The sequence below is a fragment of the Acanthaster planci genome, linkage group LG21 (assembly GCF_054643075.1).
Source record: "Acanthaster planci isolate LZ-2023a linkage group LG21, COTS_SCS, whole genome shotgun sequence".
NCBI lineage: Eukaryota > Metazoa > Echinodermata > Asteroidea > Valvatida > Acanthasteridae > Acanthaster > Acanthaster planci.
The window spans coordinates 9168545-9188801 of NC_141797.1; the positions used below are offsets into that span (position 1 = coordinate 9168545).

At 44.2% G+C, this 20257-nt stretch overlaps 1 protein-coding gene across 1 annotated transcript; it reads right to left on the reverse strand.

The window, feature by feature from the left end:
• Window positions 1-312: 312 nt before the first annotated feature.
• LOC110981162 (integral membrane protein 2C-like) lies at window positions 313-19421 on the reverse strand. The gene is made up of 7 exons (XM_022238472.2): window positions 18953-19421; window positions 7333-7506; window positions 6724-6777; window positions 5982-6107; window positions 5663-5767; window positions 4986-5262; window positions 313-4448 (listed from the first exon to the last, which is right to left on the reverse strand). The coding sequence occupies exons 1-7, from the start codon at window positions 19049-19051 to the stop codon at window positions 4306-4308; spliced, it is 978 nt and encodes a 325-aa protein (XP_022094164.2). The 5' UTR covers window positions 19052-19421; the 3' UTR covers window positions 313-4305.
• Window positions 19422-20257: the final 836 nt, after the last annotated feature.

A 20257-nucleotide genomic window follows, 5' to 3' on the forward strand; every position in this document is an offset into this window, starting at 1 on the left:
AAGGAATTTTAGGATTTCCTAACGACTAACATGTTTGCAAAATCACAAAAGGGAAAGAATTTTATTATATAAATCCATAAATATGCCATTCTGATGTGAAATTCTACATAAATTTGATACACATTAAAGATGTACATCTTTATCGTGGACATCGCCCCCTATATAGAGTATATGGTGTAGCCCCCCCCCTTTCAAATTTCCACGCCCAGGCAATTCAACCCACTTTCCCCATCCCCCTAATTCCCAACACAGATTTAAGCCACTGTACACAAGCACGCAAAAAAAAACCGAGAACGCTTTATCACAACCGTGTGTGGGACGAACACTTTCTCTTTTAATGTGAAGTATAAATTCAAGTACTTACAGGTGTACAAAAATACTAAAAGTGCTCTCCTAAAGGGCGTTCTTCTGTCAGTTTTTGAGGGGCAGGGAAAGTTATCCTCGCTTTGCGCTAAATAATAGCGAAAAGACACATGCGGCCTGGGTTGGGACGGTCGCACGGGAAAAGAGATCATCAGATCGGTTCGTACGAAAGAATATGAGTCGCTCCAAAGTGATGGCCGGGGTTTTCTGAGGGGGGGGGGGCACATTTACTGTTTGATCAAGGGAGAGGGGGCAGGGAATTACAAAATGTACTTGAAAGAATCTGTATGCGGTCAACTACAAATGCTTGGATTTCATTGACCATTACGGTACAAAACCACATGCGGCGCAGGTACACAGAGTTTCTAGTCAGGAATGACGTCTTTTTATGCGATTAACCTGATAGAGCGCGGTCAATGCTTCATTTCCACACGCATTTGGAAAACAACGGCGATAAGCAATTTACACTCGCAGAAAAAAAGCAATGAAAAAATGTTCTTCATTTTTACATTTTCTCAGCTAGGTTAGTTTTGAAATTGACGCCTCACAATCTTTCATCATCTTGGTCCTCTGGATTAAAAAAAACGGTCGGTTTTGAAGTTGCAAATAGATTTGAAGTTAGAATTACAGCATTATGCAGACATGGACGAGATGGACACTTAGATAAACTTTAAAGAGGCCTTTAACCAGTGACTTGTTGGCCAACTTTCAAGTAGTTTGGATCTACACATTTCAGCTTGTGCATACATTATATTAAGGGGCCTTCCCATATGCATGTCAGCACTTGCGCCAAGCGTTGAGTAGGCCTCTCCGTCAGAATCGCTCACCATGCGAACGACGCCCGAACGCAACGCACACGTGTGGTATGGTTCGATTTCTGTGTCTAGGTGAAAGTGGAACGCATTGTGTACGCAACGCGCCCAACAAACGTGCAGCACCTTTATTCTATAATAATTATGAACACTTTCTATACGACAATACCGACTGCAACCAATCGCTCTTTTCAGAGCTTTGAGCTCGAGAATGTATACACAAAATTAAGAACTGGGAAATACACTTTAAATATTGTTTCCATTATTTAAATCACAGGAACGTCGGGTACAGTAAATACTTTTATCTTACACAACTATTTTTTTCTAGTAAACTATTATATTTCTATATTTACTGGTCATAGCAGAACAATATGTACACAGTGTATATTAATGAGGAGTCATAGTACATCATGTTACTCTAGAAAGCTCAAAAATAGACTGGTTCTCGTCTCCAACGTAGTCTCCAGACCTAGGGACCGGTAGCGGGTAATGAATCCGGCAGAATCCTCCCGGTATTATGCAAATAAGGAAGGAGCCGAGTTTGCCTTTTCATTTTCGTTACCGAAAATATAATTTTCCCACAAAGTCTCAAATTTAACCAAATAACCACTGATTTGAAATAAAGTGCCGTAAATAATTTATCGATGATATTCATTGAAAAAAAATAAATTACCGCACCGTACTTGTGTATTATTCGCCTTACCGCTGAAACGCAAGTCATGCCAAAGCATTGCTATTGGCCTGACAACAATTTTAATATCCAGCATCCACATTAGCAGGCCTAATCGCACGCGTTAAAGTGCAGCTAGCTACCGGTCCCTATACGGACGGGGACCAGTCTAGCTCGAAAGGAGACTGTCTGGCATCAAAGATGGCGGATCTAAAAGGCTCCTGGGAACACGGACGTATATAAAAAAAACCTGGACTTGCAACACCTTTGTAATAAAATGAAGCCAACCAGCGGCCATTTTACCGAGCCGAATAAAAAGCGTGGGTTGGCTCCTTTCTATCGACGTCAGGAAGAACAAAGGCGGACATTGCCAGGAAAGCTTTGTATTCGGCTCGGTAAAATGGCCGCGAGTGGATTCAATGACGTCTATAGGCTAATTAGGGCATTGCGAGTCCAGATTTTATTATACACGTCCGTGCCTGGGAATTGTACAAATTTTAGAGCGCCCTCTACATTGGAAATTGCATATTCATGGCATGCATTGCTGTTTCCTTCAACTCCATTGATGCTTAGTTACCACTTTTATTTGCATCATAGTTTCCCCACAATAAAAGAGTGCTAAATTAGTCTAAATCTTCTATAATCTATATGTCTTTCATTAGAAATGACCGCTATGGTTGGCTGCCATTGCATTGCAGAGTTTGGTTTCTTCGCAATGACTAACCCACGCATGCGCAGGGCACCTCTTTCGTGGGGGGAAAAAGGTGGGGCCTACATCATTACTTCCATTTCCAATGAAAAATGACAAAAATGGATACGTACAGCATCAACAACAGAAATGTAAGGGTGCTGTTAAAATAAATTTATGTGAGAACATTTGAAAATCGTCCGAGTAACTCTTTACATCAAGTCCAGAAATTGAACACGAAAGTTCACTTTTCATAATCGATCCCAACAGGACAACTATAGCCTACGAGAAAAAAAAAATCGTTGATCATCTCGATCCCACTGGCTACAGTTGTAAGCATGTAGCAACAACCCAATCGGGTACCAATAATGTTCAATGTTACCAGTTTACTTGTTACTTAAAATCTGTGTATACGTTGGAATTATTGTTTGATTTCCTTTGCCTGCATTGCAGGAAAGCCTCAGTGGCTCGTGCCTCTGGGTAATCACAACGAAAGCTATCTTTACATGCAAAAATAGGTGCTCTTACTCCGCGTAAGTAAACTTGTATGGGCACTTAAAATCTGTGTATACGTTGGAATTATTGTTTGATTTCCTTTGCCTGCATTGCAGGAAAGCCTCAGTGGCTCGTGCCTCTGGGTAATCACAACGAAAGCTATCTTTACATGCAAAAATAGGTGCTCTTACTCCGCGTAAGTAAACTTGTATGGGCCTACAAGTCGAGTCCATACAGACGCCATAACTGCGGTGGCACCGCACTCACACGCACATTCTTCAGCTTGACGCGCGCGCATTTGGAAAATCACAACACCCTATCCGGTTCGTAAGTGCCTTCGTCACAAAGGGGGACGCGCCACGATTTGCAGGCACTCATTGGACGATCGCTGAGGCTGCGCGTTAACTTCCGTTTCCATGGTTCCATGTTAACGGCGATCAATGCATGTAACCCTATGTGCAGTGAACGTGTGTAGTGGGCGTGGTTTAAACTGACGTGACTTCACATGACGAACTGGATAGGTCGCAGAAGCATGTAACGCGCGCGTACCGCCTGTCCACGAGCGCGCGTGAATTGTGCCACCGCAGTAATGACATCTAATTCTGGTTGTCAAATTACAGTATACAGTAAATTTCCGACTGGAAAGGTGAAGGATTCTGCGTTGGCCCATTATTTGCATTTGACCTTTGTATGTTTGACCTTTCAAGCTTCGCCATTAACCGTCGAGTTAAAGTCGAATGATTAAACGTGTTGTGACCAGTTTGGATGTTTACCACTTAACTTCAATTTCAGACTAAAATGCTGTATCAAGTGATTTTACGTCAGACGTGTCTTCACTTTCGTAAAAGGAGTCCGTAACAAGACAAGGCTCCCAATGGGCTGGCAAGGCACATGAGACACCCGACCATTCCAGTGCTGGCTGTTGCTAGCCAGAATAAGCTTGGAAATCACGTGATACAGTAAGAGTAGGGAGGTAAAATTCCAGTCTATGGAAATCATACTCAACTTACAGACGACGTTTTGAAGGAAACAGTTTTCTTTCGTTTCACAGTGTGGCCCTCAACAAAAGAACATTTGCCATATTTTGATAGTGTTGAACTTCACAATCCTTCTTGCCAAAAAACAAATTGAAAAAATTAGCCAAACAATCGCCTAACAAAAACAGGATGCAAAACAACCCCGCATAAATACTTGTGGTAAACAAAATCGTTTACGAACACAAACACAAACAATGGTCATTCAAGAAAATCTCAGGGTGGAGATCCCGCCACGCCATCTTAGTTTTTCTTGAACGCTTCCTTGACGCCCTCCACGGCCGCCTTGAAGCCCTTCACGGCCTCCTTGCCGAAGATCTTCACCTTGCTCACGTTGCGCCCGGCAAACTCACGGATGACGGCCACGTCGGAGGCACCTTCAGCGGCTGAAATGCACGAAGAAAACACAGAAACTGGTAAATCATTTTCTCCAACCCAAGCGGTTTTCACTTCAGTCCTAATTCTGGAAGCATTTAGACCCATTTACTGGTTATAAACCTTCGGCATATTATATACAACTCCGCTTATTCACCTCCACACCGCGGCATTTCTAACGGCAAGGACATTAACCTTTGCTTGCAATTTGAATGAGTTTTCAATGCAAACACTTGAGAACTACTCTCTTATGCAAAGATCGAAAAATTCACTCTCCGACACAAAAACTGTGCAGAAGAATGACCACCACTCTAAAAATGAGGGGAAAAAACTTCAAAAAGAGTTGTCCTTTCTTCGGCTCCTCTTTTTGAGTGATTTTCACTTTTTTGAAGTGGATTTATAAGGGACCCACTCTTTTTGATCGGGACTTCTTCACTCTTTTGCCTTTAAAGAGTAACAAAGTAATGTTCCGCCCAATGTGACGTTGCATCAACAATGCTCCCTATTGCTGGGGTCTGAGTTGCCAGCAAAAGTTCCAAATGTGTTACCCCTTCTGCGGCGATGCTCCGGATTTGGCAACGCGGGGACACCATCATCATTATCGTCTCCATCATGTTCTGTTTCATCTTCATCCCAGTAGGCCTGCCAGGCCTCCATCTCGTCGGCCGGGATCTTCTCGATCCAGTAGGACTCCACGCTGTCGCAGAGCAGCGGAATGTAGTAGCCCAGCGTGCCGCCGTGCATTTCGCTGGACGAGATTTCCGGTAGCACGGCGCGGTAGGTCTCCTGCACGGTATCGTAGTGGTCGGACAAAAATCCCGGGTTCTGTTTGCGGAGAGACAAGTTTCATTCACTGAGAGGTGGAGCGTTCCATTGCAACGATAAACGTTCGTGATTTTGTACACCAATGAGAGAGTTTGAACACGAGTCTATGGCCTGTAACCCAAGAAAGAGCGCGGAATCAAAAGCTGAAAGTGAGACGAAATCGAATTTTCTAACACAGCGAGATCCGCTTTGATAGCAGGCGGTTTCCTTGCTCTTTGATTAAAAGTCACAAATCGGTCGACAACAGTCCGACCACGCATGCACCAAGGATGCACGATTGCATGCCACAACGTGCACATGTCTCATTACGCGCGTTTGGCGCGCGCATTTGCATTTATAGCGCCAAGTGCACGTCAGATCATCGTTATGATCTGACGTTATAACGGGGGGGGGGGGTTACCTCCTCTGCACGCTCAATGAACTCTTCGGGTCCCATCACGATGCCTTTGTCCAGAACCGTGACGTAGCAAACGCTAGAAAGACGGAGCCTGTATGCGGTCAGATTCTACCAAGGAACGGGAAAAGAGAAACACTGTCATACTTCTGAATGGTCGAGAGTGGATCGCGCGGGGTAGGGATTCACATTCCTGCTTGAGTTTTATGTAAATGAGAGACTAAAGGTGAAAATTTTGAAGAAAACAAGGCATTTGCAATTTAGTTTAGACCACATGTAAGTATTAGCTAAGGGAACTGTTTCAGAGTGGAAAATCTGCAGATACCACAGTGAAGTCGTGGAGAATAGTCAGTCTCTCGCAGTAGTCTTGTTCAGGTATTTCGATCTGCTCGTAACCTTCGAATGGGTTGACTTCGATGTCCTCCTCAAGCACGTTGCCCTCGTTACCTCCCTTCAAGACAAATGGAACGATCCAGATTATATTCATTGACTGCATGACTGGGGGAAAGATTGATTGTGAGTAGGGGAACCTGAATCGAGGTGTTGTATGACACGAGGTTTTTAGGTTGGCGCAAATACTACTTTATTTTGTAAAATTGTTGAAAACATTGATAAGGGCAGCCTGAGTTTGGTTTTGTTTGGCCTAGGCTGATGCAGGTTGGCAATAGTTGGTATAGGGCCAAGATGGCTAGCGCTTGGACCAAACTGGTTTAAGTGTGAATGGGAGACTTTGAGACGCTTGGTGGCGGCAGACACAACGGTCCTTTGTGGTTGTATGGGCATGCGCGTGTAGCTCAAGGCATGCGCGTTAGTTCTGGCACGCGCAAACCCGCGGAAAAGGACCGGTTTGCAGGCTGCTGCCACCATGCGTTTCAAAGTCTCCCAATCGATGCCTTCGCTCACCCATTAACCTTAAGTATGTGCAAGAGCTGGTGTCAATTGGCAGTTGTGCTGGCGAAGGGGTGTTGAGATTCGATTTTGTTTCTGGTTAGGGGTTTGGGTTTTGATTTGGACGTGTTGGTTTGGGGTGTTTGTTTTGGTTCTTTTGGTTTTAATCGGTTACTTACCTGGTAATATTTCTCTGGATTGTCTCCGTAGCCAACTCCACACCAATATTGATACTGCAAAATCATCACAAACATTCATAGTTAGCAACCTTGCAGGTATCTTCATCGTAAACTTTGATTATTCCAAATTCTCTCAGGAATATTCCTTTTATCCATTCAATGAAAATTATTTTTCAAGATTGGAAATGTTTCGAACATCTGGAAGCACCGTTTCTCACAACCACCCAAAGCTTCTCTTGTAAAAGAGGAACGACTGATGTATTCACATCATAAATTAAAGTTAAGAGCAGAATTATTCATTTTACAAATCAAACTTCACAATTAAAAGCATTGCGTGTGCGTAGTAACATCGACGGCAGTCCAAATTTAAATCTCCCAATAGTTTACATGGGGAAAACCTGACCTGGGGATGGCCATGTGTTCTGTGTCAAACAAGCGAGGCAGTAGGGACGAGATTAAACCCGAGTCAACTCGTGAAAGCTAATCGAACGCATCCACATCAGGTTATTTAAATACCGTGGGTTAAAATCGCGGAGGCATGATGGTGGAAACCAACATGGCACGGCAAGACCGTCTCTACGAGGGGAACGAGGTTGATTCGACACCTACCTTTCCAGAGGCGCGGCCAAGGAACATGGCGACAGCCAATCCGACGATGAGAAGCAGCGTGAGCAGCATGGTCACGCAGAGGCAGACGCCGAGTTTGCGCGGTCGGTTGACCACAGCGATGGGAGCGGCTTCCACGCTGACGTCATCACTCTTGGGCGGAAGATCAGACCCCAGCTGCGATTGGGCAAATGAAAAGAAAAACGGGGTTGGGTGAAGAAAAACAACACATTAATGATGACCTAAAAGAATCAAAGTGAATTTTCACCACGGACCAAGGAGTAGAACCTGCATTTACGGGAGGAGGGACCCTGAATGGAGGTGAACTTTGAACTTCATTACAGAGCCAGTTTGTTTCACGTGGATCCGGATCACGATCTGTAATCCAACGCTGGTTTACTGACACCAGAGCCCGCCTAATGAAAAAAGTGAATCGGCTTTAGGCTCACTGATCGCGGTTCAGATCCTGGGCCTGTTAGTTCCAAAAGGATCTTGGTAATTATTGTGTATGAGTGTAACGCGACAAACGGCTACTAAATTAACACGGAACACATCCATGGAGAGGCGCCTTGAACCGCGAGCGACAAAACACGACCAGCAGAAAAGGCACTGTATCACCCGTTTATACTCACAAACAGATCCCCCATAAATCTGGGGAAAAGAAACATGACCGTATCATGTGTGACCAAACGCCACATCGATTACAGCTCATATAAAAAAATCCAGCAGAGCGTAAAATATACTTGGAAGGTTGGGGTCCATAGGTTGAACGCTTTGGAGCCTGCAGCGCGTTTCGAACGCATGCGAATCACGCTTTCATGGGTCGAACGTGCTGGTGTTATATCTAGTGGCTTTTAAGCACAAATTGCTTGGTTATTTTGACTAAGGTGGCATCTAGATCAAAGGGTATGAACATCAAGATGCACATACAAGTTTACTGTATGTGGCAGTGTTGACCCTTTAAAGTTTTACAAGGTCGGGAAATTTCAAGTTATTAATGAGTAGTTTCGATATGCAAATACAAAATTAATTATTCCCTATATATGCAGCGAGAAAATGATCATTATTGCTGCACACGCACGCCATCTTTGGAGTTCTGTGGCACCAGGCATAACAAAAGGACTCTGTCTGGTTTATTTCCGTGCAATTAGCGCATTCGTTTCGTTCTGATGCAGAAAATATAGCAGCAAGGGATTAATCTTCATTGCGTGCCTACATAGAGAAACGGAATCATCAAGACAGTCTCTTTGGCCTTGGTAGCCATGGCGACGGAAATATTTCTGTGTAGGTTTCTCTTACAATCGTGCTTAGAAGAGCCGCAAGTCTAGAACACCCAAGATAGAAATACAGGCCCACACAGATGAAATGTGAACATTTTCATGCGTAAAATCTTCGGCACAGCTGTTGTTTTCCACGGTCAGCAACGTTGTTTCGTCCTCTGATGACATGGGAGAACACACACACGTACACACAGCAAAAAAAAAAAGACTTTAATGAGAGGTCAACTCCTCACATTTTACTGTGAGTGATAACACTTAAGACTCCTCGGATTGAAATCTTTGGAAAGCTTCAATGGACAAGGCTGAAGGAAAAAATGAAGTGTCCGACTTCTTCAATCAGTGTATTTATTTTTCATCTGTGTGAGACATAATGGAGCACGGAATGCTTCGTTTTGATATGTCACCCTCAGCCTCAGAGTCCTCGTTGGACAATTCTTCGATGAAATGCAATGCACTGTTCTAACATCGCCTTTGTACACGTTTAAACTCTTTTTCAAATGAAAACTGTTCGGAACTCTTTTTGAAGTTAAGTTAATCCTAGCACTTTTTGCACATTCAAAATAGACCAAGCTTTCCCAGATCAGTGAGGGCGCTGTTAGTGTGCTTGTAAATCCGGGAAGTCACTGTTCGTCAGTTCGCATGTTCCATAACACTGTACACCCCCTCCCCGTGAGGCCGAATCACCGGTTTTTCTTCAGATTATGAGTACAAAAATGAAAAATCTGTGTGACGTCACGCTGGTTATACTATTCCATAAACAAGGGCAGTAAATTTTTTTTAAAATTATTATGGTGTGCAAACTACGCACGTAAACCGCCTCTTTCTCCGAATTAATCGCATGGGACAAATCGCGCACGGTTTTCCTCCGCCTAAAATGCATCGCAAACACAGTTTTTCGGACGGTCATTAAACAAATCGTCAGCCCCTTTAAGCGCCAACGTCCTACAAAGACTTCCTCGTGAACTTTTGCCATTTGTTGCCAAAATGCGTTTAGCAGTGAGTTTGTAAACATAGAATATGGCCGTTTCAAAGAGTTTGCAACGCGTTGGCATATAACAATGCGCGAAATCTGTCGATCAAATGCGCGTTTGGAAAGGGTCCACAGATTTCGCACGTTGTGATTGGCCAACGCGTTGTAAACTCTTGGAGGCGCACTATTGTGAAACGCCCGCATTGAAGCATCGGGTGTCCAATCCGTGAGCCTCTACGTTTGCTAAACACCACGCATCCGTCAACACGTTAAACATGCTTAGTAATCACTATGTACAATGTAATTGCAAGAGAGAGTCTAGAAAGTGCTTTGGTGATAAGAGTGTTGCATTAAAGATAAATTCGCAGGGCAAGCTAGTCTTTCACTATCTCGTAGGAGGGTAAAGGTGCTCGAATGAGGTCTCCCCTCAGACATGGTGGAAACACCCTCTGTGGTTATTTTAGTGTACAATCATTCCAGGAAAAAAACACATTATTACCTGGCTGTCTCTTTAAGTGCAAGCACAAACGGCAACACAGAGTTCGTTGACCCGGACACGTGCTCTCACAGTGAAGAACATGCACAACTGCAGCGACTATTGTATTTCTAATTTCATTTTGTATGCATACTCATTCCTTTGTAACCGGCTTGTAACGGACTTTTATTTATGCTAATGAGCATTGTGGTTTGTTATTATTGCGCAGCGTGTTTATCACGTGTCTCTGCTCGTCATGCACATCTTGATGCATGTCTTAAGTTCAGCCAGAAGGCATTTGACAACATTACAGTGTTCATATTTACATTGCGTCAAATTGCGTTTTGCAGTCGACAATACACGTAATACGGGCGATTCACAATAGTGCGCCACCAAGAGTTTGCAATGCGTTGGCCAATGACAATGCGCGAAATTTGTCGACCCTTTCCAATTAATTTGATGCATAATTTTCTAAAGGCCTCTATTGCCTGATTTGCTTGTCATGCTTATTTGGCAATATCGAAAAGAAAAGGTACGGTAACGGGCCTTTGCGAAGTTCAAAAGCAGGCCCAATTTCATCCGGCAGCATCGGATTGAGGGCCACTGGACAAGCCTGGTTCCTGAAGTAGGCGCAGTGAGTTAGCATTTTCGAGGAGGCTGTTACAGGAATATTTCTGACATATTTCCGCAAAGCAAGTTTCACGGTGGCATGTTAAATGCACACATCATCTTCCATTGTTAAAAAGTGAAACCACTAGAAGCCGAACAGAGCCTCTCGCGGTCGCTTGAAATCAACTGAAAATGAAACAAGTAAAATCTCAGCTCTGCTATCGGAACTCCTTACACCCGGGTCATGAAAAGCAAGAACGTGCGGGACCAACTCATCAAGCGAACAAACTCCGCTCTCCTTTGAACAAATTGCATTGTGCCAAGGCGAGAACAATTGGCTGCATACAAATTATGACATTTGGAAAACTGATGTGCGCTACCTAATCATCGTCAATTATTCTTGGCGAGATGATACCATTGATGTAGGAGACAGAAAAGCAATTACATCAGGATGACGCAGTGGCGAGCACCCACGGCAAAACGACGCAATAGCATGTCAGGAAATCGCGCTCCCAGAGATCAGATTCCGTGTGTGGTAAACGCATCTTGTCTTCGGCGATTCAGACGGGAAGACGGCATCGAGAACACACAATAAACAACTATGATAGGCCTACACTCTTTAAAAACAACTGGGTTAGAACTACCCCGAATGGAATCTAGATTATTTTACCGGACTCCTTTTCCAAGTCAAAACGTCGAACAAAAGTCCGGGTCGAACCTGGTTACATGTTTCCCCCTGCTCATTTCCGACCCCAATATGTTCTTTTGATCCAGACAGGGAATTTTTTCATGGAACCTTTTTACGGCTTTTCGGAGGGCGGTGAAGTTACATGGGGGTTACACGCTTTCTAGGGAAATGAACTGGGCCAAAACTTTGACCAGGCCTATCTCTCATAAAAAAAATCAGGGGCGATTCGAAGCCCGCCTATGAGTGTCCGCCTAAAGCAATGTCCACCGTCCCAACTTGCCAGTTTACAAAACCAGAAATTCTGCCATCGTTTTTTGAATCACGGGGAGTACCATGCCCTATATGACAACAACACCCAAACGCAGGTATTTGGGTTTAGTTTCTGATCTAGAGTCGGAGACTCTCGCCGATATTAAAGCCGAGTGAACACATTACAAATGCAGCGTGAAGCCCAACGTACTCCAATCATATGAAAATACATCTTAAATTTATTACAGACTGATTACATTATCATCGTTAGTTTAAGCTTCATAGCCAGGCAGCTCCAACCGCACGTGTTCTTTGAGGTGTACGTTACAACACGATGGCTCTTCTCCGCGTGAAGTCAAGTCGCCTCTGATGATTTCCCCTAAGCGAAATGGAACTGACTGAGCCTCGCTATCGGAGGCCTTGGGGTGAGAATAAAATATATGCATATATAATGTAACGTATAAATACATGTACATGTACAATATGTACTTATAGAAGCGAAACTCCCTCATTGGTTTAAATTGCATTCGCATGAACAGGAACTGTACAGGCGAGAATCTACTTGGTCGGCATCGAGTAATGTCATGTCCAATTCCTTGATCTTCGGAACATCATGCTCCTTGTTTCAATGGGTTCCTGACAATGCAGACGGTGCCCTTTCCACCCCTTGAATCGTTGTTCAGAGGAAGAGTGTCTTATTGCGGCCATGTCTTCATAAGACAACTGCTGGTCTTCGAAAGTGAACTGTCTTCTTCGAAAGTGAAACAATGACCTACTGTATTTAGTTTTAACATGCCCCGTTTATTTTACTCTCCGTTATATTTATTACACTCATTACAAAATCATACAGCTCCCAATAAATTTGTTTGCAATGGCTGCCAACATGGGTCTACTCGTGTTCTTTTTTTGAGTTCATAAAACATGTATCTTTATCCACGCACAAAGGTATAGCCACCGCGCATAAATCATTTTGTGACCCTTCAAGGCACTCCTAGTCCTGAGAATATCGTGCACCATGCGGATTAATTTTGATGTCGTGGAGTGCATTCATTCTGTTGAAGATGAGCTCGCCAAGCGTAAACTTGACACGGTGCAGTCCACGCACGCTTGATTGGGCATTGTCCACTGGCCGTACCAATGTCATGCAGGAGAAGTACCCGTGAAAAAAAAAGAAGATTACCGGGTCACTGGGACTGCGCACACTGGGGTCATAAATACCACAACACGAGGGCGAGGTTGGGTCAGTCGACTCAACCTCGCCCCGATGACTCAGAAAAGTACACCATCGCCAGCTCTCCCCTCTCATCACCCATTTGCAGCTTTAAAAATAAGGGTGATTATTATTGGTTGCAGAATAGTCTGAGGGCCTCGGCCTGCAAGTCAACATTATATCTGGAGGTTTAGGGTACTAGACTAATGATAATTTGTGACGTCACATCGGTAAGGGAAGATCGGTGACGTCAGATATGCAATGCATACGATTACCATTAATTCGTGCTTTGAAGGTGACGATCAAAGATTACTAATAATAGGAACAGCTCAAAGGTGATGCCATGTCTATTATCCAAAAGGTGCTTTGAACTTACAAAGCACAATATTGCCTCGAAGAGTATTTGACACGGTGCCTGGCTGTGTAATGTGTTCTTTTGTTCGCATGATTCCTTTTGTGGGATCAGTTCTGGATTTGACTTTTGAACCTTTAGGACACCACGTGACAGGTATTGATCTGATGGATAGTTCCTTTCGAAAGAATAATATCTGCACACAGGCTGTTATTTCGTGTTCACGATTATAATTGTTTTCAACATATTAACCCTAACACTCCTGAATCCTCCAATTTCAATATGATTTTGCACACATCCTAGGGAGTTAGGGTTAACAAACTCCCTCAGTTTGTTTATCATTGAGTGGCTAAACTGCCGGATGTCAGTCGCGATGGAAACCAAAAGTACGGCGGATGTTGGCGTAACCTCGCACACTGCTACAGAAGCCTGTCCTGCAAAGGCATTCTGGGAATTATCGAGGAAGCGTTCCAATCCAACCCCAAGCATACAAACCGAACACCTCGCTCAAACCACAAGCCAACCTGATAGGAATAGAAATAGCCTTTTCAGTGAATTAAATACAATCACACTGGTTTAACCAGTTTCCCTCTCTAATTTTCCGAATTATATAAACCAATCCAAAGTCTTGTAATTAATTATATTTATGGCAGCAACTATATCTCGGATTAAAAACACTCCGATGATAAAATGAGAATCACAATAGTCGAATTGCTCGAAAAAAATTTCATCAACGACTGGAGAAATGCTTCACCTATTAAAAGTAGAGCAAAATGGCCATCGGGGTAACTGCGCGTAAAATCGTCTTAATTAGCCTCCATTTCAGGCTGCGCTGGCTGCTTGCGAGTAGCTGCGACTAGTATTAAACCACGACCGGCCTTTCTTAGCGACTCTGAATCGAGACTAGACGCCCCCGTGTGGACTTGCCACCGCCGGCGTATTCCACGATCAACATCACAGCTTCGATTTTTTCCCAGGAGGTGCAGATGTTATTGGCGTCGAGTAATGGCCCCGCCTTCAGACAGTTATGTGTTCTCCATCTCCCTCAAGGGAAAGAGCAAAGGTGGCTCATGAATTATGCATGTGTATTCATAAATTATGCACGTTTCTGCTATGCGCGATGAGCCGATACACACAGGAATTTTTGAAGAAGAGTTTACGTGTTACATGTATAAATCCGCCTTACAACAGAATTTTTCTCTTTCTGTTATAATGGCGTGCGTGTTGTCGAGGCAAATCCATCCCAGACACCGATTTTATATAATTTTCATTTTACATTCACAGTCGCTATGGTTACAACTTGATTTATATGACGACTCATCGTCTCGCAGGAAAGTGTTTTAATTGGCATTCCATGCGCACAAGTGACCGTGAGTACGATGTGCGTGTTAATAAGGTCGTTTTCCAATACTCAACTTTGGTTCCGTCTCAGGCTTCCACTGTTTTTTTTTTACTAGCTGACTTTGAAGCTGTAAGCGCAGTAATCAGTCTAATAGTGCCACAGAACATCAAATAAGATGCAAGAAAGCCAAAAATTACAGTCATCCAATGTAATTTAAACTCTTCAGGCCCACAATCGGGGATTGGTTTCGGGGACGAAGCCTGAGACGGAGACGAAGTTGAGTATTGGAACACGGCCTAAGCCTTTTGCGAGCTAAATTTGAATAAAATCTGGTACACTGAGTTCTTTCGATTCACGTGAACATTACAATTGGAATTCTCCATACTAAAGCCACTTTTGCTATACCTCGTGATTCGGGGTAAGCTTTTCCTTAGTTACACAAGAGACGCTTTGCAACAATACACTCTTAAAATGGAAAAGAAGGGCACAAAGGAACCAGTCCATTCCAGAGATGGTGGTCGCTATGCAAAATCTTGCCCCAAATCACAAGATTTCACCGCTGAGTGTTTAGTCAGGGGCGTTCAAATTATGTTGATGTGCAATCAAATAACTCAGTGTATCAGATTTTATTCAAATTTAACTCGCAAATGGCTTATCAATTGCCGGTGTTCACGTTATTCGTGATCCATTCAGTCACGGCATCGTGGCGAACTTTTTTCTTTATTTGGTTTTCAACACGACTTCCCGTCCACGATTGCAAACTTCAGAATGACCATGGAATGACGGAGCACTATTCCCATGTTTATAATAACAATGGCAGTCAACCAACCAAATCGCAGGGGGAGATGACTAACACTGTTTGCGGCATCAGTCTCCAAGGATCTTCTTTCCAAAAAGGACTACTTTTGATAACAGAGGTATTCCACAACAGGAACAAAAACAAATTATTTCATTTCGCCCTCGTAAAATTTCAGTCACTAAACATCTGTATGCTGAAAAAATATATTCATAGGCCCTCATGCACTGAAAAAAATAAAGACTGCTTGTAGCAGAAAATTTATTTTTATTTATTTACAAAGAAACCAGGACACATTTTTCGGACGCCTAAATCGTGACTCCAAATCCTCCTTTGACAAGACATCCACGGCTTACCCGTCACACAAAAAGTAAAGGACGGTCGCAAGTGAAAATGGCAAGGGATGAACGATGAGATTTTTGGTCCACGCGTTGGCCAATCACAATGCGCGAAATATGCCGATCCAACGCGCGTTTGGCCTTTGGCAAGGGTCAACGTGTTGCAAACTCTTGGAGGCGCGCTATTGTGAGTCGCACGTATTCCGCAAAGACGTATACGTGTAATGGGTGTAGAAATAAAAAGGAAGTGCCGAGTAGAGCGAGTAGCCCGAACTTAAGACTTCGGTACCAAAATGGCTGTTCATTAAGTGTGTACTGTCCCTGTGCACTGACACATAACCCACCATTTTGGTTCCAACAGCTGAGACCTTCATGTCGTAACTCTCTCTATAACAGCAGAGAGTGCTCTTAAGCACAAAATTTGCTTAAGCGCAAAAAACCTTCTTTAAGAAACTAAGGTTACCAGCTCAAAATGTTACTGTCATGCTAACCAAAAGACGGGTGAATACCATTCCAAAACAATATGCCCACATCATATGGAGTTTTGGCTGGTGACCTAATTTGTCCAGCAAGGTTTTTTCAAGCTTAAGCAAAGTTTGTGCTGCTCCATGAAAGCTAAGCGCAGCTTACCGCGGAATTCCGCGTTTAAGATCTCCATTCTGCGCTAGCCTCGCAAGCAGAAAAATTCTGCGCCAACCCGTTAAGCACAGAATCCTAAGTTACGGGGTGTACGCATGCGCACAAGCCAAAATTCCTCGCTAACCAGTGAAACTGAAATACGGTAGGCGCCGATTATTCGCTTGCGGTAAGCAGTCACCATAGACTTGGGCCCTGTTGACATCTCTTCGCGTCGTAACACAGCATTCCCAACCCGGATTCCATGACCCAAGTTAGCAGAATCACTGGCAAACAATGAATGTGACATTTCTTTTGCTAACACTTCCTTGTGGTTTGGCCGAGCCAGTTGAAACCAGTCCCACATGTTCTTAGAAAGCAGTGTCAATAATTTTGGGGTAGTAAATTTCCGCTAAAGAGTTTCGCAAACAGTGCCGGTGCTAGTCAATTTCACTTGTTTACCATTTAATACTGAACCTACCAGGTTATTAAGAAAAATGGCCAGCGTAGGTAATAAGGTTGGTTTTCCACAATCGTCCGAGACTGATCTTCTGGGCCAGAATAACGAGGCCCGGTTATCATGTGAAGTTTTGACAGGGCAGCGCGGGTATATCAGGGGCAATGATAAGATTGGTTTTGAACAATCCTCCGACTTGAACATTTTATGGTCAGTCAGCATGAAGGGGACGGCTTTCGTGAAGTTTTGGTTATCGCGAAGTCCGGCTTCTTTTCCTGTCCGTTGTTACTGCTCTGCACTGCACGAGTCGTTTTTCATTGTGAGTGTCGGGTTGGTACAGTGGTGATATCTTTGCGTCTCACCGCTGCCTCCCGGATTTGGATCTCACAAAGGCGGACAAATACAGGGGTTGGATAACTCTTACGAAAGTAAGGGATTTTCCCTTCCGAGTTCAAGACTAGATATTTTTATCGTCATTTATCTCGAGGGTTCTATAACTACAGGCGTTGGGCCTTAGTACGGTGCCTGTGCAGAACTGCCCCGATCTCGTGACTGGAAAGAAACAGAGACTGCAGTTGTAACAACAACAACCACAGAGTTATTTCGGTTTTGTGGCCCAAAAAGAGAGAAATTGTACACAATTGATACGAAATAGAAGTGGCAAAAAGAGGCGAATATATAACCTAAGCATTCAGGAATATTCAAATGATGACGTCCTGAATTTAATACAGAAAAGTGGTGATGTCATGGCTTAAGCAGACCTGTAAAGACCATACTCGGTGATTTTGTCGAGTGTTGACAGACTTTAGACAGCCTGTACAAAGCTGATTAAGTATTGTTGGACAGGTCATTTGCTTCCTTCTCGTGACTGACAGTCCCTCTTTCTTTGAAGGAAATAGGAACACGGCCTGGACGTATATGGACGTATGACTGCACGTGTACGGTCCGAACCCATCAATTAGTGTGGTATACGTATTTCCGTTGGCTAGGGCTACGCGGAGAATATGGATGCTCCAACAACGATGCATACAAGGCATGAATTAAACAAAAGCTGGAATATTTAACGGGGCACGAAACACCAGCTACGTCGGCCATGCGAGCGGTGGTTCCTGGTAGATCATAGATTAACTTGCATTTCCATGTAAGGATCATGCCGGCCAGAAACGAACTGACTTTGGGAGAAAACGCGGCAGAGACGCATAATAAAATCTCTATCCATTGCGAGGTCAATAATTATAAAAATCATTTTTAAAAAAGTTCCGAATCGGGCAAGCCCTTGGCTGTATAGCGTCCCACACCAACGCCTGTTTGCCAAATGCCGATAGCATATCTTGACGCAATGAAATGCACGATTCCCGAACCGGCATTTTCTCCAATCGAATTCCGAGTTCTCTTATGTTTTTGCTCAAGGCGGTGTGTACATTACAGGCCCCTCATCCCCACTTAGAGGGCGCCTTCCTTTCTCAAGGCAACCCCCCTTCCCAACTGCCTGTCAAAATGTCCTGTCAGGTGTGGTCCGTCCAGGTCCAGCTATGGCGGTCAAGGAAAAACGCTCGTACGGGTCAAACTGCCTATCACTGCAGGGTTACAATCATTCCCCCTACCCATCATCTGATTCGCCCCCACATATACATGTAGGCCTACATAGGAATTTTCGACACGATCAGCCAATGCAAAACATCGAAGGTCAACCCACGTCATGATCAACTTTGCCATCACCAAACATGGTTGGCAACATACAGTGGTGCTCCCACCGTAGAGCTAGAAGACATCTATCCCGACAATGACGACATGATTATTGCTGTGTGTTCTATACATCAAATACTGTACATCATAAACTCTAGGGCACAGGGCCTATTAACATAACAAACAAAACTAACAGTAGATTTAAATCAACCCAAGGAGACCAAAGCCACACCATGGAGGAAGGAACACCTCCATGGTCATGATGGCCACACTAACCAAATCACTATTTTTCGTGAGAGCCGGACGGACGTCGACACGTGACCCCACCATTCTGGGTGTAATCAAAGTGCCGACTATTTTACACATTAGAAAAAAAATCTCAGTGAAACAGTGTGGCGTCATGGTGGAAAATGGATGCTCTGCATTCGGTGCAGACTACTTACGAGTGGGCCTGTAAATGTGCGGTCGATATTCCTCGGTCAGCAACATGCAAACAGTGTACCGTACCCGTACGCAGAGCATTCAATTAATCAAGCAGTGTGCGTGCGGCTCTTACCGGGATAACGGCGAACGCAGGCAGAGAGGCCTCCGTCCCTTTATCGTCTTTGACGGCCTCCTTCTTTTGCCCCTCCGGTAAGATCGTAGGCTTCACCATGACGATGTCTTCGAGTAATCCCCCTGGTGCGACGACGAGAATTCTGCGACTAAGAGCGAGGTGTGAGTGAAGGGATCAAGCCAAAGACCGAGGTTTTACCAGTCCTCACAAGCTGATGCGATGCACACTCGGTGTAATGCCGTCAGAGTGCGGGTAGGAAACTTCGCGCAGTGAAACGGCTCGTACGTCGTTCACCGAGGTTCTACTGCGCAGAGGTGTGGATTACACAAACAGTCAACCTTGCTGGGACGTGTGTGCAGCAAACGTGACTTGACAGTCTTTTGTTGTTATGTGATGTAACCCGACAAATAATGGTTCTCTCCACAGCGCTGTTTTTCCGCCCCGTAACGCACTGTCATTATAATACTGAGGTTACATATTTTGTTCCGAGACCCCTCCGTGTCACTGACGTGACATCTAAACCCTAGACTTGCGCATGTCGACCGCCTGCGATCGATTGCAAGCCCAACCAAAGTGGCAAGTTGAAATGAATGGGAGTCCCCTTCCGCACTATAACTTCTAACGGCCTGGGAAATGATTTCAAAGACTATAAATGTTTGGTGTAACGAAGAAATATTAGCTCTCTTTATCCATATTTTGTGTTCTGAATAACGATAGTGAATAATGCCTGTACTGATAGGCTGGCTAGGTTAGTTATCCGGTTCGTAAGTGTGACGTCAATTCAGTTAAACCACGCCCACTGTGCACGTGCACCGCACATAGGGTTACATGCATTGATCGCCGTTTATGTGGAGCCATGGAAACGGAAGTTAACGCGCAACTTCTGCGATCGCCCCATGGGAGCCTGCGAATCGTGGCGCGTCCGCCTCAGTTGTGACGAAATCACTTACGAACCCGACGAGTATGAAACGATTATCACCTGTTCCAAGAAATACAGAAACTTCAAATCCACAAGAACATAAAGTTTCAAAAGCACTAAGGGAGGAAGGAAATAAATTCTTCCGTGGTTGAATACAGAATCTTTAGGGTCTTTTTTTTGCGACGGAAAGTCAAACGCAAGACGGACTGCAGCAAATCTACGCACAAGGCTCTGCGCACTGGGATTATTATTGACACTGGCAGCGCAAGTCATAACAATATAATCGCATTTTCGTTTGTGGCTGTGCTTGGGGATTTTTGTATTGGTGTTTTGGGTTTGAATAACCCTGTCACCCTGCAACCACAACACGCTGAGAAAACCGGGTT

Bases quoted from the DNA above. Each gene is read 5' to 3' on its own strand.
- LOC110981162 (XM_022238472.2), bottom strand. From the start codon at position 19,051: ATGGTGAAGCCTACGATCTTACCGGAGGGGCAAAAGAAGGAGGCCGTC. The intron at 7,507-18,952 runs GTAAGAGCCGCA...GCCCAATCGCAG, and splicing joins CTGCGTTCGCCGTTATCCCG to CTGGGGTCTGATCTTCCGCC. The intron at 6,778-7,332 runs GTAGGTGTCGAA...ATGATTTTGCAG, and splicing joins TTGGCCGCGCCTCTGGAAAG to TATCAATATTGGTGTGGAGT.